At 33.9% G+C, this 26139-nt stretch overlaps 1 protein-coding gene across 1 annotated transcript in view; it reads left to right on the top strand.

The window, feature by feature from the left end:
- The window catches only part of LOC126978658 (uncharacterized), a 243488-nt gene extending 221391 nt beyond the window's left edge, over positions 1 to 22097 (top strand). The window contains exon 2 of the mRNA XM_050827647.1: positions 15679 to 22097. Coding sequence (XP_050683604.1) covers positions 15744 to 18896 — 3153 coding nt within the window. The 5' untranslated portion in view covers positions 15679 to 15743 and the 3' untranslated portion in view covers positions 18897 to 22097. The remainder of the gene's footprint in view (positions 1 to 15678) is intronic.
- Positions 22098 to 26139: the final 4042 nt, after the last annotated feature.

The raw sequence follows: 26139 nt of genomic DNA, 5'->3' as shown, positions 1-26139 counted from the left end.
TAAACTACGCCTTATGTCTTCTTAGATCAGAGACTTAGAATATTCTAACGTATAAACGATGCCTTATGTCTTCTTAGATCAGAGACTTAGAATATTCGAACGTATAAACTACGCCTTACGTCATCTTAGTTCAGAGACTTAGAATATTCGAACGTATAAACTACGCCTTATGTCTTCTTAGATCAGAGACTTAGAATATTCTAACGTATAAACGATGCCTTATGTCTTCTTAGATCAGAGACTTAGAATATTCTAACGTATATACGATGCCTTACGTCATCTTAGATCAGAGACTTAGAATATTTTAACGTATAAACTACGCCTTACGTCTTCTTAGATCAGATACTTGGAATATTTTAACGTATAAACTACGCCTTATGTCTTCTTAGATCAGAGACTTAGAATATTCTAACGTATAAACGATGCCTTATGTGTTCTTAGATCAGAGACTTGGAATATTTTAACGTATAAACTACGCTTTATGTCTTCTTAGATCAGAGACTTAGAATATTCTAACGTATAAACTATGCCTTACGTCTTCTTAGATCAGAGACTTGGAATATTTTAACGTATAAACTATGCCTTACGTCTTCTTAGATCAGAGACTTGGAATATTTTAACGTATAAACTACGCCTTATGTCTTCTTATATCAGAGACTTAGAATATTCTAACGTATAAACGATGCCTTATGTCTTCTTAGATCAGAGACTTAGAATATTCGAACGTATAAACTACGCCTTACGTCATCTTAGTTCAGAGACTTAGAATATTCGAACGTATAAACTACGCCTTACGTCATCTTAGTTCAGAGACTTAGAATATTCGGACGTATAAACTACGCCTTACGTCATCTTAGTTCAGAGACTTAGAATATTCGAACGTATAAACTACGCCTTACGTCATCTTAGATCAGAGACTTAGAATATTCTAACGTATAAACGATGCCTTATGTGTTCTTAGATCAGAGACTTGGAATATTTAAACGTATAAACTACGCCTTATGTCTTCTTAGATCAGAGACTTAGAATATTTTAACGTATAAACTACGCCTTATGTCTTCTTAGATCAGAGACTTGGAATATTTTAACGTATAAACTACGCCTTATGTTTTCTTAGATCAGAGACTTAGAATATTCTAACGTATAAACTATGCCTTACGTCTTCTTAGATCAGAGACTTGGAATATTCTAACGTATAAACAATGCCTTACGTCTTCTTAGATCAGAGACTTAGAATATTTTAACGTATAAACTACGCCTTACGTCTTCTTAGATCAGAGACTTAGAATATTTTAACGTATAAACTACGCCTTACGTCTTCTTAGATCAGAGACTTAGAATATTCTAACGTATAAACTACGCCTTATGTCTTCTTAGATCAGAGACTTAGAATATTCTTGACATAGAATATACATAGAATATTCTAAAATGACCTGACAGCCCGATAATCAGTGACCAATTTTGATTTCTTCAACAATGTGTGCGTTTGTTTTAATATTCAAAATACTATGAAACTAATACTCTCAAGTGTGGCTGACTGTTTATGTTTTTTCACTTACTTGTAACTTTTGTATCTTGCTGTGTAGGGTCTATAGGCACCCTAGTATATTGTAAGTCTGTGTCTGATGATACGACTCAATTTATATTGCCAATCTTATCTATTATCTATCGTCTAATCGTTATGTCGCTTAGGTCTGTATTCGAGCAGGCTTCTCACAAGATGTAAATCATTTATTTTTTCAATATAAATTCCCTGATATATATTTTCAATATCAATTAAATTTCAACCACGCTTATAACCGACAACAGTTTTATCCAGAGTTTCTTGCGCCGTTTCTCCTCTCGCAGAGTGCAATTTCTTTCTGAAGCAGTAGTGATTCAGTTGACCTCAAAAAGTATTCTCAATAATTCAATTTAGGAAAGTAATTGACTTGTATGACTTTTTATGACTAATCACAAAAAAAGTTCGAAAATTAGAATATTTATTGTGTCATTATTCTAAGTATAAATCGACATTTTAATATGTTTGAGGGTATGTTCCGATATGCACTGCGACCACTGTACAGTGTGAAGTCAATTTAGTATACTGTGAAGCCGTTCCTTTATAGTTAGTTATACTGGTTACTATTTAAAACGGAACGCAATCCCGTATACTGTCAGCCGCAGTTTTTGACGCAGCATTGTTGTTGGAGTATTGTCAAATTAAAAATACTTTAAATAATATTAATTGTAAATTGAATTTATAATGTAATAAAAGTAAGTAGTCTTTTTATTAAAAAGAATATGTTTTTCATTACTCAACTAACATCAACGTTGTGTATATGTTAATGTGCAGAGATTATGTAGGGTAAAATATAGGAGTTCAAAAAAATTATTGATGAAACGAAAAAATGGCACTCGAGTGGTTTTGACTGATCACGTGATCAAAGTACAGCGAGTACCTTACCTCGAAAACGCCAGTGCTCACTAATTTCAAACATTAATGACGTCATATATTTCCCTAGGGTACTGCGGCAGTATAGTGGCAGTCATTATGGAATAATGGATAACGGAACGAATTTTTCTATAGTGAAACCACTGTGCAGCACTGTGCTCTCAGTTCATATCGGAACATACCCTGAAAGTCTGCCTTTCTGAAACTTGTCTGTCATGTTAGTTAAATCAAAATGTTTACGAATAAAAACAAAGAGATTTAAACCACTACGTTCAAATACAAATAAATATACCATATATGCAAAATATTCTTAGAAAAGACTGCACAATTGGTATCCATCCGTACCTACTTGTATATTGATATAATTAAAACAAAATATTGTCCACTTAAGACCTGTTGCAAGAAACAATGACGTCACGTTTTTTATCAAAAGCCAACAGAAAAATAGGCTTGTCGTTGAATCTTCGTTGTCCGATATCCCCACGGTTACCCGTTCGGAACGAAGCGCCCAACTCTCCCTTAGCCACCCTCTTAAAAGCCACTGACGAGATTCGGGAACCATCTTCTGAAAGCGGATTACACGCTGTCCCCGTATGCGTAAGTACATAGAGCTTATATTTGCATAACACTGTGTGATTATACCGCGTCCACACGCTGGCCAAGCGTTCATATAGGTTCTTACTAAGCAACGCACCTAAATGTTTGAAATTCCTTCGGAGTTTCCTATCCAGCTACAGTTGCAGCGTTTCGGGATTTCATGATAGCATTCCCCGAGAATGATCGTTTGGAGTATTGGTGGGCCTACATAAATATGGGTCACCACAGAAATCGCATGAGCGTTGCCGACACTATAAAGTATCTAATAAACGAACATATGAATTCGAAAACAAGCGAGGATCGAATCTGCGGCTCCGTGGTGAGACTCAACGTTTCAACCTATTGCACCACCGAGTCACTGACTTCTTAGTCTGAAACAATTGTAAGATCCATATACATATGTCAAAAGAAAGAAAGAAAACAAGAATAGCGAGTTTCAAGGGTTCCATACTGTATATTATTAGGTACCTTTCTATACCTATAAAAAAGAGAAAAGGTTTTTTTTCATTCTTCGTTATAAATCGAAAACTATAATAATAATTATAAATCTGCTCATTCTTGTGCATTTTTAGCAAAAATTATAAGGACACATTATTGTAATCACTGCTAAGAGTAATAAGATAATAGTAAGAATAAGCTAAAGTATACTGGTATCACTATGATTGTAATCTACATAATTTGTACTTGTCAAACGACTGTATCATCAATTTGCCTCGAAAACATTACATGAAATAAGCCACACACATACACAACCACCATACATGTAAAGTTATTGTTAAATTCAAAATTAACGTATAATCGGCTAGTAAGTGCGTATAGCTTGGATTTCTTGAAGTTTGATCGATATAAAGGGGTGTAATGGCAGGGTGTTGGGAGGCTTGGACGCTCTCCCACTCGTTGTGTGTTGTGGTCATGCATGAACGCAGATTTCTCTAACGATTTTCGCCGAGTGTGAAATGTAAAATAAGGGGTTAGAGCTCGCCTTTGGCCGACACCCCTCGCCAAATTGATGAGTACCCGCTTGGATCGGCTCAAATTCAACATAATATATCGTAGTAAAGCCTTATTAATTTAAAAGATACCGCCATACTTAAATAAACCCTTGCGATAACCAAATATCCACGAAGCTTTTATATATTATCTTTATTTTTGCAAGGCGTGATATAGATATTATTCTGTTTAAATCAAAATAATTTTATGTAAAATATGAATTAAAATTAAAGCACTGGTCATAATGTGACAATAAGTCTTATTTATAGGGTTTTTTGATATAAAAATAGGAGATAAGAAGATGTAATCCAACGTGTTAACACTTTTGGGCGACATTTCTATCTATACATAAAAATGGATATCTGCATATATTAATTACACTATGAAAATCAGCATCTTTTATTGTACACGTACTTATTTTTATGGAAAAAGTTTTTGTAAAACCTCGTTGTACAACCATTTACAATAAAATTTGGAATGTATTAATTCATTCACTTAGTTGCAGCACCAGGTTGACGTGCAACATACTAATTCCATATCAAATGATATGTGGTACCTGGTCGATCCTGTGTTCGGGGATATTATATTTATATTGATAATATACCATTTATTTACAGTTTCAATACTTTAACTTATCTACAATTAATACATGTACATCTTCTGCACTTTCTTTATGACTAATGACGTTTTTTTAAACCTACACACGTAAGTCAAAACGTTTGAGTAATTTATAATGTTGAAACTGTAAATATAGATTAAAAAGAGTGGCCATGACTTTTTTGCCATATTTTATCATTAAAGCTTAAGTAAAACTGTAGTATTAATTCTTTGATAATGTAATATTAATGTGTCTGTTGTCTGAAGTCGCGAACAGAAGTAAGCTTATCAATATATTAATAAACTTGAGGGTATGTACATACATATAAAAGCCCCGCTATGACTAAGTACATATACACTCAAATAAATGAAAAACTAAATTCTTAACTTAAAACAATAAAATAAAAAGAAAAGCAAGTTATACAATTATACTAACTTATATATGGTATTAAAAGGTAAAGTTTACGGTTTGATATCATTAAAAAAAGTTTGAGCGGTTCTATATAATTGCGTTTGTTTAGCCGCATTTAAATGATATAAGGTAGTAGAAAAAACATTTGATCGGCAAAGTATTTCGCTAAATAAATGCAACATACTCTCGTGCTGTTGAGCGCATCTCAAAACAATAGTACAATGTGGCTAAGATGAAATAACAGCGTTAAGTTTGGTTGGAACCGGTTCCAAGCCACCCCCGCAACTAACTGTAAAACGTTTTTTACTTTGCATTCCTCTGCACCCCATTCCATACGTGACACAGACTACCTTTACGGCTTAGCTATCATTTAAATGAAATCTTAAATAAATATTGACTTATTTGGCTACGTTCTGTCAAAATTACGACAAAAAGTTTTTTGTTATTAATACATTTTAAGCGAATTTTCGACTATTTAAGCTGGTCTTGCATGAAAATACGCCTTCGGTAGTTAAAACTAGTAAATATATTAACTTTCATAGATGAACGTAGTATCAACATATAAGACGCCTTAGATACTATATTAGAGAACCCATATCTAGTTAAAGATTAATAATTATTTCTCGATACCTATATCGTTCAGTACTTTACTTTTGTTTACTAATCTTTAGAATTAATATATTATTTTACATGACAAGACTTTTATCAAAGCTGTATTCAATTTGAGAAAATTTATTTTTATACGAAATTATATTTTTTGGTATACTACACTAACACAAATACCAAATAGACAGTGATGAATACAAAAAAGTAATTTAATTTATTAATTATTATTAATTACATCTATTGATATTTATTGAAAAGACACAAAAACCACAATCAGTCATCCGCCCTTTAGTAAAATAGTTCTATTTAGGAGAGATTATTAAAAAACAATGAGAATTAAAATGCTTGAATCCGGACATTTTTTATGCAAAGCTGCTAAAGTTTTACAAATTATTGTCGTCATAAAAATCTAAATTTGCACGTGACGTTGCGTTGCCGCCCTCGTCGCCCGCACTCATTGTTTTCGGGATTGTAAGATGGAGTCGATTTTTTTCAAAAGATTTTATTTAACACAATATGTTTGTGTGCGTGTTACTTTTCTAGGAATCGGTTCGTTTGTATTGTGTGAGATAAAAGAACACTGTGTGCGTGCATCTGCGTAACACACCTGTTACTGCACTTGTGTGGGTTAGTGCGATGTTGCTAGATGCATTTTTTCTGAAATGCCAGATAAATTTGACAACGTCGCACATTTTGTTGGGGATGTTCAAGCGGTTATCTTACGTTCCTTTTAAAACTTTATACAATCTTAAGGATTTTGCACAGCAAAACTTGTAAGTGTTGTTATTCTCATCTGCTTAAAAGGTATAAAACAATTTAATTAGAACTACAAAGTTCTTCCGTAGCATTAGGTGTAGTGTTATCCTTTTTCCGATTTTATAAACAAATTGAAGCCATTTTTAAATAATTATGACGTAATACGTGCGTAAGTACTTCGGCCAAGCCTTTATTCTTTTGTTAGAATAAAGAATGGAGAACGTGAATGTAAACAAAAAAATTCAAACATCATTTTAACTTTTCCAGTAAGGGACAACACAGTTCGATAGCCAATATAGGTTTAAGCGGATGGCGTAACTATCAAAATAAGAAAAATATAAAATATATTTTCTATACAATTACTATTAGACACGAGGTGTGATTTCTCTGAACCCATTCGAATAAACGATACATGAAAATTTAATATCTCTTAAAATTAACATAAATGATTATATTTCAAAGCTGAAGGCTTTCAGTCGGGGTCTACACACGGCCTTCTTCCACCGCGGTCTTAAGACAGTGTTACATTATACATACATCGATATTTTTTTAATAAGTCTCTTTGTTTCAGAAATTATAATTATTACATTGTTTATTGTACAGTACTACTATTAATACTGCATCATTCAGTAATGATTATAATAGTGATGGTTGGAACTGATAAAAGAGTAGCCTCTGCATAGCGACGGGACGAATCCCGATGAATACTCGATCGCGCTCCCCAGGATATCTTACAATCCCCTCTGACCTTTCCTTTTAATACGTAAATTAGATAATTCTAATTCGGAAGTACGTCCTTTGCTAAATAATTTTGGTTTTTATTTAAGTAATAACTATCTCTAAACAAATCTTATAACTATATTTACAATACTACGACTACATAAAATTAAAACTATCATTACGTGGAAGCGTACCAAGAATACTGGCAGCATTACCCCGTTGGATAGCAAGGCTGATCCGTTGACCGAAATAGCTGCCAGCACTTAGGTTTCCAGTAGCCTTATTGAGGCGCGAAGATAGTATTTTGAACATTCTCCGCGCCTCTGGGCCCCACGGGCCAAGTGTCTCGACACCAAACGGCACAAAGATGTATGACTCACTGAGACCAACATATTTGCGACGCTTGCTGTCTTCGGCAGTCGAAGCAGCAGCCCCAACACCAACTGACGTACTAGGTTTCATTTCAACATAAAACTCAATCGAGAAACTTATATTTTGGAAGGGTCTCTCATAAAAAGCATTCATAGTGCGGAGTGCTGTTTATTGTATTTACAACCCAGTACTGTCTGACGTTAGAAATTTACTCGAAATTTATCAACGAAAGTTTTAATAGTTAATAGTTTAGTTGATTTAGTTTTGTTTAAGCTTAGTAAGAATCAATTTAAAGTTTATCTTTAATTTTATAATATATTATTTGAAATTCCTCACTAAGTTAAAATTACATCAACTTTTATTATTTTATTATATATTTTCGAAAAGGAATTAATTGTTTTGTCTGATTTCAAGACTGATTAAATGCATAACACCAATATCACAAATCCTAAACATTAAAATACACAAAGAAATTTACATTTTTATACAATTATTTGGTTTGGATCGATTATTGGGGCGTATTATAAAATAGATTAAATTTTATCGTAAATCAACTTGTAACGATGGTAATAAGCAAATCAAAGCCTTAAAACCTTTCCTATAGAAATTTTTTACAATTAAAAATGCATATTTCTTATTTAAGTATTTTTTTTACATAAAGCCATGAGTTGTAAAAGGCTTTCCTGTATATTTAAATTATAAATAAATATAAAACTTATTTGATGGTTAAAAATTAAATATAATTATTGTTAGCATAAGTAAGTGTATAGCTGATAATTATTTCTATAGCCTTAATAGCACGACTTTTTCAATCTTTGTGGTCGAAAATCACCATAATTTATAACAATGTCTCATTCGAAAAAAAAGTATTTTTTATATAGATGCAGAGGTTTCGGAAATAACATATACATTAAAAAAAACATACAAAATAAAATTTCTCTTCTTGAAATGAAATCTTTTCTCAAAATGTCTCTCTCTTATCTCATCATCATCACTATCACATCTAAAATTTGACCTTTAAAATCAATATTTACAATTTCAACATTTTACAAATATAATTTCTTAAATAATTGCTATGCAATGTTATGCAAGAAAATGAACAAAACTAAAACTAACTCATGAGTTATTTAATTCTGTAGATACATCAATCAAAAATACCTGTATATAAATGTGTTATAATATAAGGGGTATATAAGGGGTATTACATTTATATAAATTTAAATTTAACAGCGAGATTTTCGAGCCACCACAAGAAGTACTCAATCACGAGCATGACGCATGGACTAGTCATCGCTTCCCTCAACCGGATTTCCTCACTCAAACATTTTTGGAAAAAAACTCGCTAGTCTAGTGGTAGATATAGGGAAAAATGTTGCCGAACTTAACATTACTTAGAAATTCTATTCACTAAATGTTTACTGTTATAGAAAACACCTGGAAATGAACAAACAATAGGACTGTAATAGCTAGTAAGAGTATTTACACATAATTTTACACTTTTACGATAAGCTAGGCGGCGAAGACGAGATAATTGTGAGTTTATTCCGAGAAGTGATAACGATACATTAGACTTCTGAGACTTACGTAGAACTGTGCGTTGTAACATAGTAGGGTATTTTATAATCCTAAATAATTGTAAATGTCTATGCGCGAATTTAAATGATTGCGAAACTGAAGTGGCAGTGGGCAGGGCACTTAGCTCGACGGACAGATGGCCGTAGGGGTGGTAAAGTCCTCGAATGCCAACCACGTACCGGAAGACTTACGCGTTGGTTGGCCCCCCACAAGACGGACCGACGATCTGGTCGAGATCACCGGAATGCGTTGGATGAGGGCAGTGCAGATCGTTGTGGAAATCTTTGGGGGAGGCCTTTGTCCAGCAGTGGACGTCTTCCGGCTGATGATGATGATGAATATGATGCGAGAATTCAAGTAGCATTAAAAATATCCTGTTTTCTATTCATATTATTTTATAACATTAAATAAACTAATTTAATTTGTATCATAATTTATGAACAATGTGGGACTCGAACTCGCGCCTCTCGGGTTTTGTTCGTGCGCTCTTACCAACTGAGCCTACCGTCCGAGAACGTTTATTTTCTATTATGCGGTAGTATTTGATCGTTTCGTTTTATTATGCTGTTAAATGAAAGCGTGGTCGGAGATGATGGCTTACAATACAGTGACCTAAGTGTTTGTCAAAGCAACAGCGCTTATAAATTCCATCGCTTCTACGACTGTGTCTTGTGAACATGTTGTTGAATACTCGGACATAATATCCATACGCCGGTCTCTTACCACCGTCAACGTGCCAAGTCTACTTGAGCCGACTGGTATTGCAAAAGACGATTGCAACAGACCTGACGGTATGAGTTTGATTCCATGGAAAATAGGCCAGGTGTTGGTATAGGATGCAAACTGTTTAGAAATGCTGGCCCCTTCCCATCTACATGGAACCTACAACCTGGTGGGGCTTGTGAAGTGGCTGAAAAAGCTAAAGCATGCAAATACAGGGGTCTAGGCTCCGAATATAATTTTGTCCCATTCAGTGTCGAGAGCCTTGGTCCGTGGGGTCCTAGCGCTATAAGGCTTTTTAAGAAAATATAAAAAAGATTAGTCGACATCACAGGATACCGAAGAGCGGGCAGCTACCTCGGACAAAGAATTAGTCTAGCTATTCAAAGGGGTACGCTGCCAGTAACTTCGGAACCTTGCTTAAAGGGACTACTCTTAATATATTTCAGCTATCATTTTATATTTTTTTTAGTTTTTCAAATTTAGATTGTGCTTAAATTTGTAATTATTAATATTATATATATTAACCAAGTGTTGTTGCAATATGTTGTGTCACTCTCTATGGTCAATATTTATTTATTGGATATTTATCCAGCTCAGTCAACAGGGTTCATACCAGCATCCGAATCCCACCACCGGACGTTACGTGTAAATGCAAAATTCCACCCGCGTCATGTTGACGTCTGGCATCCTCCAACTTTGGGTTTTGCGAGAAATATATTGGCTCGCACAGCTAATTTGTGGAGTCAAATACCAGCTCCAGTTTTCCCAGACCGATACGACTTAGGGACTTTCAGGATTAGATTATCTCATGAGCCCTGGTGTCACGTCTGCCCGTCTTATATAAAAAATACTAAGGTTGAAGAAGTCATTTCATTTGCCAAATCAATCAAAACATCAAATTATTTTTGATTATCCAAGTATAATAATCAATTCATATCTAAAAGGCCGGCAACGCTCCTGTGATTTCCCTGGTGTTGCAAGACAATTTGGACGGTGGTTATCACTTAAAATCAGGTGAAACGTACGGTTGTTTGCCCTCCTCTCCTTAAAAGAAAATCAACTTTATTTAGTGATGTTATTGTATCTAACAATTAATTGCGAATACAGTACATATTCTAGATCTTACTAGTAGTCTCTTCTATTCGGTTAGCTGTATGCAAAAATCTTTTCCTAAAATTGAGAAAATCCTATAAATTAATTTGTTAATTAACCATTTAAACATGTGTTCAGAAAATCGTTTCTGTGGTAATTTTTAATTCTAGCGGTACATAACTATATTTATAGATATTTCTATGCACATTGCATAACTACTGTCGTGTAATAATGTTCTTGGACAGAAAGTCTATCTTTTCTAATAATATTATTATATAAGTTCGAATGTTAGTTTAATATTTCTTTGTTTCACTTTCGATTTTGCACATGAAATTTTGCACAGACGTTATTAGGGGACAGAAGAAAACATGAGATAAATGTTATACCGAAATTTTTAGTTCGGGTTCACATATAACAAAATTACGGTGAAACAAAGCTATTTTAAGGAACGGTTGACAACCCTGCCTTTGATAATTACATCAGCTGTTGAACAAAAACAAATTTCGTAAAAGTATAGTGCCCATCTCGTGTTATCAGTGATGAGCCACAAACATTGTAAGAAGTAAGAATGTGTGAAGGAACAATATATATATATATTATGTTTGTAGTAATATTTATCAAAATACTGAGCTGTTTCAATGGATTTATACAAACTAAATTAGTAAATAAAATTTATTAACGATGGGGACTCGGGGCACTAAGCCAACCGTTCGAGTGACGTATCGTTCATAAACCTTTGTATGTCTAATTCTACTCTCAGGTTGTGGCTCCTTCCATAAATTTTGTTTTTAAATTTAATTTGTGTAATTAACCCCAGAAGTGAGGGTTATCGCTTTAGAAAGTAAGAAATTGTTCATATTATAATAATACTAGCTGACCCAGCAAACGTTGTATTGCCGATATTAAAATCGCGATACAAAAGTAACTGTTGATCGTAGATGGGTGAAAATTTGAAATTGTATGTATTTTATAATGCTGACTCATAATCAAACAAATTAAAAAAAATGTCAAAAAAACTTAAAAAAAAACCACCCTTAACATTTAGGGGAATGAAAAATAGATGTTATCGATTCTCAGACCTACCTAATATGCACTCAAAATTTCATGAGAATCGGTCAAGCCGTTTCGAAGGAGTTCAAAGTTTAACACCATGACATGAGAATTTTTTATATTAGATTGATATAATGTTTGCATATTACCTTTACTTATTTACAGTGTATGTGGATTGACTCATACAAAGCTGTATTGAGTAGCTCTTTTGATCTTTTATTTTTATTTTAAACTTAGAGTAACACGTTTAAATGATTACGTTACAGTAGTTTTGTTGCATCGCTTCACATAGATTGTTGTTCGTGAAATAATGCTGCTGATGTGATATTTATTTAAGGCGACACTAAATGCTAGCGACCTTGAGCGATATGAGTTCACGGCTGCCGGCCCGCCATCTATGTAACAAAGCCAATATTTACAAAATTCTTGCGTGGAAAACAGTTTATTTGTTTACAATCCTCGTTATTCACTACTAATCTGAATAAATGTACCTACACAAAAAAGTACAAGCTATAAGAATTACTTTTCTGAGAGAATTACTGAGAGAAGTACCAAAAAATGCGTCACGCCATGCCAAAAAACTTGTTTAACTTCATAGAAAAGTGGTAGTTCAAAAAGGCTCGGCATTGTTAACTATAACCAACAGCAAGCATTAGCAACCTACAAACAAGACTTAAGGATATGTGTAACAGGATTAAGTAGTGTTCATAGCTCGAAATGCTATACTTTCACTACAAAACTTGTCTAAAAACACCATGTTTTCGTGTTTTCTTCTTACTCTTCGCCTTAAGAGAGTGGCAAGTGGTTCATGCCACTTCTTCAAATTAAACTGTTACCATTTAGATTAGTTTTCAATTTGAATTGCAAACATGTTTTTGAAAAAGTTTTCCAGTTAATAATATTTGTGTATACAATACTTGTAACTACCTACATAATATAAAATCCAATACCTAATTAAAATAATACAATATTCATGGTGGTTCATGGTTGGCCTGAAGAAACAATATTCTTATGGGTTCCTAGCATATTCTTGGCTTCTTTTAATGCGGTATGCCCGAGATTAGGTATAAAGCTACTTTGAAATTAATAAAACCGTGTTATAAGATGTTCACTTACCTACCTACCTTAAACAATCAATGAATTCAAGCCCTAAAGGTCAATGCATCCAATAAACATGATTATTTATATTAATACAGTTTATTCTTTATTCTATTTTACGAAATATTTGATATTATTAAAACACAATTCATATATATTACAGCCATTGTAAAAAAAAATATAGAAATAGTTTACATACTAGCGCTCTACAAGGCGCAGGTCCACACATGGAGTATTGCTGTCATCTCTGGTCTGGCGCACCCCAGTATCAGCTCGATCCATTTGACCGCGTGCAACGTAGAGCAGCTCGAATTGTGGGGAACCCAGTGCTCTGTGAACGGCTGGATCACTTGGCGTTGCGTAGAGAAGTCGCTTCATTGTGTTTCTTCTACCGCATTTATCACGGGGAGTGTTCCGAAGAGGTGTTTAACATGATTCCTGCCGCCGAATTCCACCTTTGCACGACACGCCACAAGTTTGGATATCATCCTCACCATCTGGATGTGTGGCGGTCCTCCACAGTGCGGTTTTCAAGGAGCTTTCTTCCGCGTACCACAAAGCTGTGGAATGAACTTCCTTGTGCGGTGTTTCCGGGACGATACGACATGGGTACCTTCAAAAAAAGCGCGTACACCTTCCTTAAAGGCCGGCAACGCTCCTGTGATTCCTCTGGTGTTGCAAGAGATTGTGGGCGGCGGTGATAACTTAACAACAGGTGACCCGTACGCTCGTTTGTCCTCCTATTTCATAAAATAAAAAATAAATAAATTGTTTCCTATAATAAAATATGTTCAATAATGTTATGTTAATAAATATGCAATTCTTAAATAATTATTTTGAAACACAAAGCCAAAGTTATCTTTTCAAAGTACTTTTGAATGTCCACAAGGAGCCTCTTGTTATATTTCATGGTCCGTAAGTTAGTACCTAATAAAGTTTTGTTTGTTTATGTAACATGATATTATTATGTGTACAAAACATGTTCCTAATACATTATTGACCATAACTATTAATTAACTAGTAGAAAAGATTATTAATTACAATAATTTAATTTAATTTTCATGGCTAACTGTGAAGGTATTTCGATTTCTATCACACTTGAACATTACCTGTAGGTACATAATTTTATGGAAACCAAAATTTTTCTATTCTTAAATTGTATTAATGTCTAATGCATTATATATATGTACAGATAATATTCTTATTATGCTAAGGTTGTACATTTTCACTTTTGTAAGTAAGCATTCGTACTTGGCTTCCAGTTCTTTTTGAATATCAGATGAATAAAAGTCAAGACAGTATAATTATGCAGGTCTAAAGTGAATGTAAATTATAACATGACCGTAATATTATGTTAGGTATACGTGTAACACAGCAAGATGTCCGAACGTAAACCGTTAAGGGTGGATGTGATCGGCACAGTCCGAGAAAATCGATTTCTACTCTCCCCATAGTTAGTTTGCATGAGCGTCCGTGAGCTTAACATTCGATAAATTCTCAAAACATTACATCCCCTTTTGAAACTTAAAAAAACATCAAATATTACGTTTAGTAATAGAAAACATGTTTTTGTGTTACCTACTTCTAAGTAATTTGAATTTTTAATAATTTACTAGTTAATTAATTAATAATATTGAGTATTTTAGTTATATCACACTTAGAATTATGAATACATAACTAGTATTATCTACGCGAATGCACAAATTTAAATATATTCATACAATAGAGCGTGCTGGTTTATTAATAATTATAATTGAATATAAAACCAGTTAGCTACTCTTCACTCATTAGTAGTTAGGTACTTATATAGTTTGTGAAATATAAACATTCGTGATTTAATAACTGACATTGCAAGGATGTTGAACCAACTTTGATTCTACTTCCTAAAGAAACAAAAAACGAGATTTAAAATTTAGAAAATTCAGTCGCAGGTTTGGCCGGCCCGCATTGTAAGGGTGGCTTGTATTGCTGTCCCGCTCGGACACAGCATCGCTGGACATTTCGACCGGGCATTTCAATTTTGAGAAAGAGTACCACTGGCCCTTACCCCGCGCCCCTGCCCGCGCGCAACTCTCTCGCTTCCGCCAAGGACGGACAAAAGGACGAAGAAGCGATAACTTCATCACTGCGTGGCTCTCTCGCTCGCACGCGCGTCTCAGTGGGGGACGACGTTGCGAATTGTTATTGAAGTCATGCCCCCGAAGGCGACTTCGGGAAGGCTGTCAGTTGCTAGTAAACGTTCACAGCGTCCGTACCGGGCTGACCCTAGCGCAGCCGACCGCGCTCGACCACCGACCGTGGGCCATCGAACGTGAACAATCAGTGCGAACTATATCCGTGAATTAATTTGACTGTGCAACATGCATTGCTACTGTGATTAATTACAATGAACTTTAAGTTCGGAACGTTTGTTGTTAATTATTTTAAATGTTAACGTGTTAAAGTTGTTGATCGGACGGTGAATATAAGTTTTGTTGTGGTACCTAGGCAGTGTACCGCGCACGTGGCGCGACGCCCGCCCGCGCGATGCCCCGAAAAACTTTCTTTGAAAACATTGCTGAAGCATAACTTGGCTCGCTGGATGCGAGTTACTCGACAATGAAATTAACCTGTAGCGCTTGACTTTTGTAGCCGACTACATGTGCGTGAATACAAGGTGTGCCATTTTTTATTTTATTTTCTTCGAACGAGGAGGTGTACTCCTGCGGATTGATGCTTTAAATGGCTAACAGTAACGCTGTGTCGTCGACATTGCCGTCGAGGGACTATCATTGTAAGGTTTGTGACCTTTATTTAGACACTGTTGATTCATTGGAGGTACATTTACAATACCACAAAGAGAATTTGTATGTGAAATGGGGAACGCAGAATTCACAAAATGATTCTGAAAACAACAACGGAACAAAAATAAAAAGTGAAACAACTGTGTCGGCTCCGGCCGATTCAAGTGACAATATGATAACGAAACCCAGTCCAGAATTTCAACAGCGTGGTACACCGGAGACGTCCACCCAGTTTCCGCACCCAGCAACACCGCAGAGTTACCACAGCGCACCGTCGCCATACCAGAATCCAGATCAGACCAACTTCTCACCTGGACCACAATATGGTAATAATTATTCTCATTCTGGCTTTTCACAAAATCAACATTCAGAGCAAATTAACTGGGATCAACCACAGTATAATCAAGAATATCACAAGTCAAACCGCTTTCATCCGTATAACATGCAAGATCGCGTGTCGCAAGTATCTTCATCAAGTCCACTGTATGGGCAACCCTTAAACCAACCGACGCCCTCTCCATCACCTAATCAATGTGACAAATGTGGCTTCGTGTGTGACTCCGCTGTTCAGCTCAATGAGCACTGCAACACAGCGCATGCTAGTTCCAGTGCAACAACTACATCCATGCCGTTTCAACCATTTCCTGGGAAACAATACAACAACACAGGTTATCATAGCGAAAATATTAAGATCAAAGAAGAACACGAAGAATCATCCGATATTTTAGATTTAGACTCGCAAAAGGTTGTGTATCAAGGAAATGAAGGGGAACAACCTACTAATCAATACGAGGAGGCTCCAGCACAAGGAAGAGAGGTCAACACACGTACAGTTCCAATGATGCCGTGGGAAACACAAAAACTTTACAGTAATCCTCAAATCAACGGTGAGGTTTCATTGTTTAAAGATCAGAAAATGTTTCAAGAACAAAAGCCATATCCGTCAGATAACAAAATATTTCATCCCGAACAAAAGTTTGCGTATAAACAAGAATTCTTACCTGTACACCATGATCAAAAGCAATTCATGCACGTTGAACAAAAAATATATCCAGGTGTGCAAATGCCACCAATCAGTGATTATACGGGGCCTGTCGCGTCTGCCAATTCTGACATGAAGCCACCATATCGCCCTTATGACTCACCAAATGCAGCACAAATATCAAGTACCCAATCTGCAAACTCCACATCATCAGCGTTACCATCCATTGGAGGCAAAGGCGCAAATTGGAAGTCAAATGAAGCCCGAAGACCCAAAACATATAATTGCACAGCATGCAATAAATGGTTTACAAGTTCTGGTCATTTAAAAAGGCATTACAATACAACATTACACAAAAATGCCGTGAGATCATCTGGCCAACCCGATCCCGCGACGATGCCAATATCAAGTCATCATCATCCAAGTCGAGAAACTTTACAAGCTCGTGCTGCCGCTCAGCAGCAGAGTGCCGACTCCAACACGCAGAGTCCGGTCCCGTCGGAGGATGGCCGGAGCATCGACGACGGTGCCTTGCAGTCGCCCTATGCATCACAAAGTTTCGAGCGTTCTCATCGAGTCGTCGCCATGCAGTCAAAATCACCATATACGCATCTACAACAGGGTAACTTAGATAATAATTTCAGTAATAATCCTTTAGCTAATCATCCTTTACAGCATCCAGTTGGTTCACATCCGTTAAATATAGGTAGTCAGCCTCCGGGGATAGGTCTCCCAGGCGAAGGTATAGGTTCAAAGGGTTCAGCAATTTCTTCTAGTGCGAATCCCCCAAACGGGGAAGCAGGTCCCTCTGTTTCACAAAATCACCATATGAGGGGCCTGCTATCAGTATCAACCAGCAATATTTCAACGCCAGCCCTAACCCAGAGTACACCAACCCTTACGGCACACACACTACCGCCGTTCAGTCATTTGGGTGTCAACCCATACAGTCCGAGGTCTACGGAACCTTTGGGGCCTTCGGTACCGGACCCCACGCACACCCCATTATATTTGGGTCAGAATTTTCAGCAGACTATAGCACCGAGTTACCCAAACGGGATGGCCCCCCACGTTATGGATATGGCTATCAACAATCTGCCTATAGCCAGTCCGGCTACTTTTGGTGAATCCGTACCAGAAGATGCCGAAGTGATGAAACAAGAAACGCCAAACCAGTCTGTCCGAGGACGCTTACCGAGCTTCTCGCAGTTGCAGACACAGAGCTTCAGCGTATATGTTTCTAATTATATCACATCACCTAACGTGGGGGGTCAAATCATTGGCGACGAGTCCGCCGCCGGTTATATTATTGTCGACCCTGTAAACTCACCAGTGCAATACAACAGCATTGATATAAACGGACATAACATTGACTACGAATATAGCTTTTCACCTAAAGTTGAGAAAGATAGCTTATCTAGTTTTGACACGGATAATATTAAAGTTTACCCCTACGGCTACGCCGTCGGTGGTAAAACAATTAAAAGAGAGGATGACGTCATGCGAAGCGACTTAAGTGAACTGCAAATTTTAAAAATAGAAGATATAATGGATTATGCTAATAAAGAAAATTATGGGGCACAAATGAAATCTCCTGCTAGTCCCGAGAGCGCCAAAGCGGAAAACGAGAGTCACGGGTCACCGTCTATCACGTCCACGGTACCAAGTACTCCACTCACTGAAAGGAACCAACTTAAGAAAAGCCCTGCTGTCACAGTGCATAAGTGTTTTGAATGCGATAAATTATTTAACAAAGCCTGCTATCTAACACAACACAATAAAACGTTTCACTCGGGGGCTAAGCCCTTTAAGTGCGAATTATGTGGTAAGCGCTTTTCAGATAACGTTTCTTGTGAGGGTCACTTTATAAAGCACGCCGACAATAAGCCATTTAAATGCAATGAATGTCCGAAATCGTTTAACCACAAAACAGATTTGCGTCGGCACATGTGCTTGCACTCGGGCAGTAAACCATTCGCTTGTGATCACTGTGGCAAGGGCTTCATAAGGAAGGACCACATGATTAAACATTTCGAAACACACATGAAAAAGAATTTGCGTTCATCATCATCATCCGTGGTGTCCTCAACGTCATCATCTTCTGCCTGAATATTTATTTATTGAATTATTAGTAACATGTCGTATCGTGCACACATATCATATTAGATGGCAATATCGAGTGAAACATTCTCTTTAAATTCATATTAAACGTATCTAAACTTAGTAGCCTGGGCGGCAAGGTTTGTTATAGATCTGTTATGTCCTTAAAGAGCTGATTTCAACGCACGCGCTTGCTCCGCCAGTTTGTTTTTTGTTGTTCATTCAATGTAACCTTGCGTTCGATACAAGGTGACTTTATATGTCTGGTGGCCTGGGTGTCTGCCCGCTGAACGTATAATTACATGACGTTAGAGTAATATTTCGCGATACATTTCGACCGATCCATATCATTTTTACATATTATCAAAAGTTATATAGTAATAATTAGTTAAGTATAATCGACACCAGTCTTATTGAAATGGTAGGTCAATCCAGTGACTGACGTATTTTTTAATGTTAATTACGTATTATTCATTCATTTTAATTTTTAAGTTTTTAATTAATGTATGACTGTTGATGTTAATGAGAATTTGTGTATCTGATTATTACTTATTTTTGTAAATACATTATTTTTATGACCTAGTTTGGGACAAGAATGCCAGAATTTAGTTAACTGTAGGCCACTATGACTTTATGATAAGCTACGAACATAATATTTGACAAATACTTCAATGTGACGGACGAGCCATACCGTAATAGATAAATATCTTTAATTCTAAAAAGGAAGATACTGTGGTAGCTTATGGTAAGCACTAATACTGCGCTTTTCGTGGTAGTAGTTCGTTTGTGGTAGCAGATATGGCTGTAACCGAACCGAAATGACGAGTTGAAGTAAATTATATTGATATTGTGGTCTATTTGTTGTGTTACAAATAAAAGTAAATTGAACCGCGTCATAAACGTCACTGTTAGTATCGTCGAATATTTCTTTGCCATTAATTATATAAACTTATTAACTAGTAATTATTTTCCATAGTAATAATTGTATTATTCGTTGTTTTACCGGTGCTTCCTATTTTATTTGTTGAAATTTGTTTTAATATTAGGCTAGTAAACTTTGAAAATTCTGTTCTTCACAGAAATGGAATAAGTATTTATGCCACTATTGAGTTACCAATGTTATTGAACGAATTTAGTTTATACATTCCTGTTTCGTTAGTTCTAGGAAAGTTAGTCTTCCTGAATGTTGCCAAATTATATCCGCCAACTAACTGTTGCGAAGCGATGTAACCTTAATGTTTTAACCTTTAGCCTAATAATAATGAAATTCTCTAGCAATAATTTAATATAATATTGTAAATGTTTTTCTTTGTATAGTAATTATTCGGCTATTAATGACGTATATGAAACTTATGGGTCGTGATGGAAACAAATCAATTTTTGTATATATGCGATAATACAAAATATATAGAACATATCAAAGTTTTTAAACTCATGAACAGTTTCAAAATATTTAACTTTATCAATTCAAAGAGCTTGTATTCAATAGTTTTGCTGCAATGTTTCTATAATTATCTGTCTTTCGTATTCTCTTTGTTCACAAGTTTTTTGAGTTTGATATGAAGTAACTTCGTAAAATATTTATAAAATAATCTTTTGAACCTGCGCACGAGTCAGTTAATACTTATTTACTAATACCGAATACTTGTTTATGAGTCAATAAGTCAGAAGAATAAGTACGACTCCATTTTTAATGTTTGTATTTAATGTTACTTATATTACATAAATATTTTTATACAATGGCAATTATCTACCTCATCACCTACTTTAACATATATATCTATACATATATAATATACCAGCAATGATATAAAATCATAAATGAACTTTTATTTGACTCGAATAATGAAATGATAATATTATATTTATTCGATTGATAGAAATATATTAATATTATGGATAGTTTGTCAGTCAAAATTTATACAACCTTCCTTGGAATATTAATTTTAAGACATATTAATAACAGACTATCGAAATTGAAGTACAAAAATATTGTGTATTATCGGACAAATAACTTATATATTATTTACTAATATTAAAGTTATGCATAAAATAGCTATAATTTTAATATCCGCTTGATTGGGACAAATATTTTCTATTTTGAAAATATATGGAATAATACTGCTCATAACAATATTAAATAATAAATTAAAGAAAATATTTAAAACTCGACTACCTCAAAAGAATCAATAGGTTTAGTGATGGATGGGTCCCGTACACGCCTTTGGGACGCAAATAGCTAACTAAATACCTCGACTTGCCTTCCTTGTCATAGTTTAACATAAATTTATATTGTTTATTTACAAGTGTGAAAACAAAAGGCGTGCGACGGGACTCGATCTTGTATTTTAAGGCAAATATTGTCTCCACATACTATTCAAATGTCACTTGTAGTGTAGTACCTATCTAGTACATAAATTGTTGTAAATATTAAATCTACGATAAATTTTGTTATTTATCATATTCAATTATTATATTCATCGATAGACTTATCTCGATATAAGTTGATGTAGCGATTACATTTCATAGTTCGTTAAGATTAAAACACAGTGAAAAGTGATTATTTTTTTGTATAAATATAATGATTTATTTTAATTATCAGTTACCAATGGTTTTATGTTAAACAGTTGAGTAAAATCGGAACATTTAAAGATGTTGTTTTTTTTCCAAAAATTCCCTTCCAGATGTTAGCAATCGGCAAAGAGGGGAAATAATATTTTTTTGTTTATTATTAATTAGCTAAATGCGAAATTTCAGTTACTGAACGAAGACACGTGGTTTTTGTGAGCAAAACATGACTAAAGTAATAAATGACTACTATGTTCAAATCACACGGACTTCGTTTAGGATTAGTACTAGATTTCTAATAGATTTATTTTAGATTTAAGTGACAGGTTTGTATAATAATGGTAGCGAATGTAATATGCATAGCGTTGATGTGTCTGTATTGTGAACAATATCTGACCGGCTTATGTTAATTAATGATCACAATAATTTATCTAATAGCTGTTGTTCATGTCACAGACATATCAAATATATTTGCTCAGCGATTTCTTGACCCAACCTTTCGTGAATGCCAATATTTTTATCATTGTTTAATGAGTTGTAAAATATTGACATTGTATTTCACGATAAATATTGCAACAATACCTGGTACAGTTACATTTATAATATGATCTGTCATTTAATATAAATTTAATGTGGATTTAATGGTTGTTTTATTTCACCCTGCATATGCGAAATATGTATAGTTATCACTTGTGGTACGTGACCTATAACTTTTCTTTGCTCTTGAGGTGTGACCGAAGACATTTGTAGTATATGCTTTCAGATCAAAGATTGCCAAAATTATTATTTTTTTAAATACATGACTCTTGTATTTCCTCATTGAGATCACGGCTGAGTTTCTTTTACAGTTCTTCTGAAATAATACGATTATTAATCGTTGTTCGTGATAAATGCTTAAAATGTATGAGTACTAATATTTATTCTGCAAACTCGATATTTCTATTCGAACTTGATTCCAATCATATTAAAATAAATCGAAATTATTTGGAACTGAGAGGGTACATAATAATTTGTAATTCGAATCAAAAGATGAAATTGGAATACAAGTAAATGAATATTATTAGCTTGCATAATTATAATTAAACCTAATGACTGGATTAACGTATTTGTTATTTTTAGCAATGTTATAATTTTTTTAAATTAAATTTGACAAAATAGGTGAATTGGTTTTGTGTACTAACTAAATATTTAATTATATTTAACCCACTTATTTATTTATATAAATATTTATGTTTTTTGAAAATAATTGTTTTTTATCTGCAATTAAACCGATAGATATTTGCATAACAATAATCTCATGTAAATAACGAATATTATTTAATTTTTTTTTTAATTTGTGACTTTATGTTTTATTTTTATTAATTTAATTTAAGTCCTGATTATCTGTCCAGTTCCAGCCACATACGATAATATTATCTTAATATAACCAAATACATTTTGTCTTAATTAGAATCTACAATCTATATTATAAATATAAAGAACACAAAGACTAATTAAATTATTTAATATTTGTTATAACTGTAAACTTAATAAAATATTCTCTGAAATATCAAAATAATAATTAAACATATCAGAAAAACTGCTGCATTTATATTGTATTTGCATATAAATATGTTATGTTATTATTTAAAATCTTTTCGTAAAAATAATTATGCAAGATGCGTCAGAAATCACTTCTCACACTCACAGAGTTTCTTTGAAATGTGCATGTTTCTAACTAAATGAATGAAAGTTGGATTTTTAAATAATTTAAAGTCATTATCAAAAGTCAGGATTAAGTAGCCACAATAAATAAATATAAAGTATTTTTTTAACTTAATTTATATGATTATTATACGATTGGAATGAAACAAACACAAAATTTTACGGGAAGCTTACATAGGTACGTCAGACTAGCCCATTTTAAATTAGTTCAACCATTTCTGAGATTAGTGTGCAGAAAAAAAAACCGGTTACTTAAACACCACGTTGTTATTTGAAGAAAATATTTAATACACTGACACGGAATGTCTTCGATTCATTCACTTAGCAAACATATTTTACTTATTGAACTATTTTTACGTCAAGTTTAATGCTAGTTTAACAGAAAGGGAAAATGCGGTTTGATATTTGAAAAGGTTAGTTAAATAAATGACCCCCTTTAGTTAGGAATTAAACTGTTAAAATCAATGATTCATGCTTAGTAATTAACTAGGCTTGTTTTAACAGAAATAAAATAAGAAAAAAACATTTAGATTTTTATGTACTTGAATTTAAAATACAATGTGAACTTGCGAGAAGTTTTGTGTGTTATAAATGTAAAAGTAAATCAGTCTAAATAGTTGTAACATAAAAAATGCCTTTCATATTTCAGTAAAGAAAATAATTTTGGCAATGTTATCTAACAGCATGAGAAATCCACTGAAGTTATGGTCACAAGTTCTCGAACTTGTGTCCATGTTCTTGTCATAATAATTTACTGATTCACTGATGCCACCAGCTGCTGATGACTTCAAAATTCCTGACGAGAAGTAAGTATAAAAATAGTAAGTATAATGGCAAAGAAAACTCACTTGGCAAATAACCAAACATATATTTATTATAGGCTATATTTCCGTAATAATCATGATTCATGACATATTTAGAAAAATCATTAAAGTTTGTGAATCTTCCTTGACGCACTAAGTTTTATCAATCCATACAATATCTATTGGTAAGTGATGCGCTTAGCCTAATGCCATACTATGGCCTAGTATTCTTCAAAGCCCTCAAGGCTCTAAATTCGGCGCTCAGCCTTAATATTCAGTAAATTCTCAATCTTCAATAAACTTTAAGCCAAGATTACTACTCATTAGTATTACCTGGTGGTTAAAAAACCGTCATGGTACCACCAGTCTGAATCTTTACCATTTCTAAGAAAAAGATAAGTAAGGAAATATAGGCGGCGGCAATTACTTGCTCTGGTAATTCTATTTATTCAATACAAACTATTCATTACAATTAATTTGATTTACATTTATGATACATTTACAATTGAGGTGAGAATAATAGTGAAAAATAAATTCTCTCAACATTGCAGAACATTAGACATCAACGCGTTTTATGTTAGATAATTGTTAAAAGCGTTACCAATCTTTTTCTGTGAACATAAAACCTTATTCTTTTCTTCGTTTTCTACCTGGCTTTAACTTTAGCTTGTTACTTCAATTTAAAAGAGTGGCAATGAGTTATTGCTACTTCATCTCATTAAAGCGTAACCATTTCCGAAGTGATGATAATTTGTTTTAAGTTATATTATTAACAATAAAAAGTGTTGTAAGTTTTACAAGTCACATTGATATTGATAGAATAAATTAATGTAACTATTGTAAAACAAACACAAATTTAGGTACAATAGTGTGTTTAAAAACTTTGAAATCATTTCGTCAAATTCATTTCAATAATCGTTATTTAGTAGGTATAAAAGGTAAGCTATTACAAACTTTTGTGGGTATTTCAGAAAAACTGTACTACTTAGAAAATCAAACATAAATTTATTGTGACTTGCTGTACGCGGCAAACGTTGTATATACGTACCTACGCATAGATGTATTCGCTGTTATTTAAATCGATTTTTGACTAGGATGTTATGTAACTTGCAACACCAGAGAAATCACCGGGGCATTATGAACGGGCTTTTGAAGGTATTCATGTCATATCGTCGTTTTAAAACTTCAAAAAATATTCACTTTTTTATTTTGACTTTGCTTTAAAACTTGAAAACCGCAATGCAGGGTAATGCCTCACATCTAGGTGGTGCAGTTAATATTTTAATTTATGGCGTGAGGTGCAATGATGGAGTCAGCCGCAGGAATCAAGTCAACCAAACACACTTCGGTACACATTCATGATAAATGCAATATTCAACACACAATGTTAATGATTACTAACTAATTGTGTACAGCTTCGTAAGTATTACAATATAATTTACAGATGTACAAAGACAACCGTAAAAAATTTAGAAAATCTATTCTCCTTTACAAAACCTTTAAAAAAAATAGCTAAGCTTAGTGTGATCTAGTCAACTAAAATAAATTAACAATCACATCGTACACTGATACGATTGTGGATGGTGTAGATAAAAACAAAACAAATTCTATATTTATTACAATTTATTCACAACAAAATATTGCTTAAAAATGTATTTATACAACTTATGTGCTTACATAAGGTGAAACTATTACCACGTGGCATTGAACCAACATTACTGTACGATATTACCATGATTGGTTGGCCAAAATGGCTGCCAGCGCTTAGGTTTTTATAGCTCTCTTCTTTATAAATTATTTTTTTTATGGAAAAGCAGGACAAACGAGCATACGGCTGTTAAGTGATCACCGCCATCCACACTCTATTGCAACACCAGACGAATAACAGGAGCGTTCCTGGCCTTTAAGGAATTGTTTTATAAATATGTAATAAAAAACTAACCTCATATAAAATTCATGATAATTATATTAGTGAAAATTAAGAATGACGTTATTTTACAATATTTATATTGGATAAAACAAATAAAAATAAATTAAATAAAAAGTTAAGACTATTATACAATTGACAGCTAGCATTTATATAAAAATAATATCCTGTAAATATTTTAATTTATTCATTATCAATAAATAAATTTGATAAAACAATATAAAATGTTAAGCAGAAACATATTTTTAAA

The sequence above is a fragment of the Leptidea sinapis genome, chromosome Z (assembly GCF_905404315.1).
Source record: "Leptidea sinapis chromosome Z, ilLepSina1.1, whole genome shotgun sequence".
Classification (NCBI taxonomy): Eukaryota; Metazoa; Arthropoda; class Insecta; order Lepidoptera; family Pieridae; genus Leptidea; species Leptidea sinapis.
This window is presented reverse-complemented; position numbering and strand designations above follow the sequence as displayed.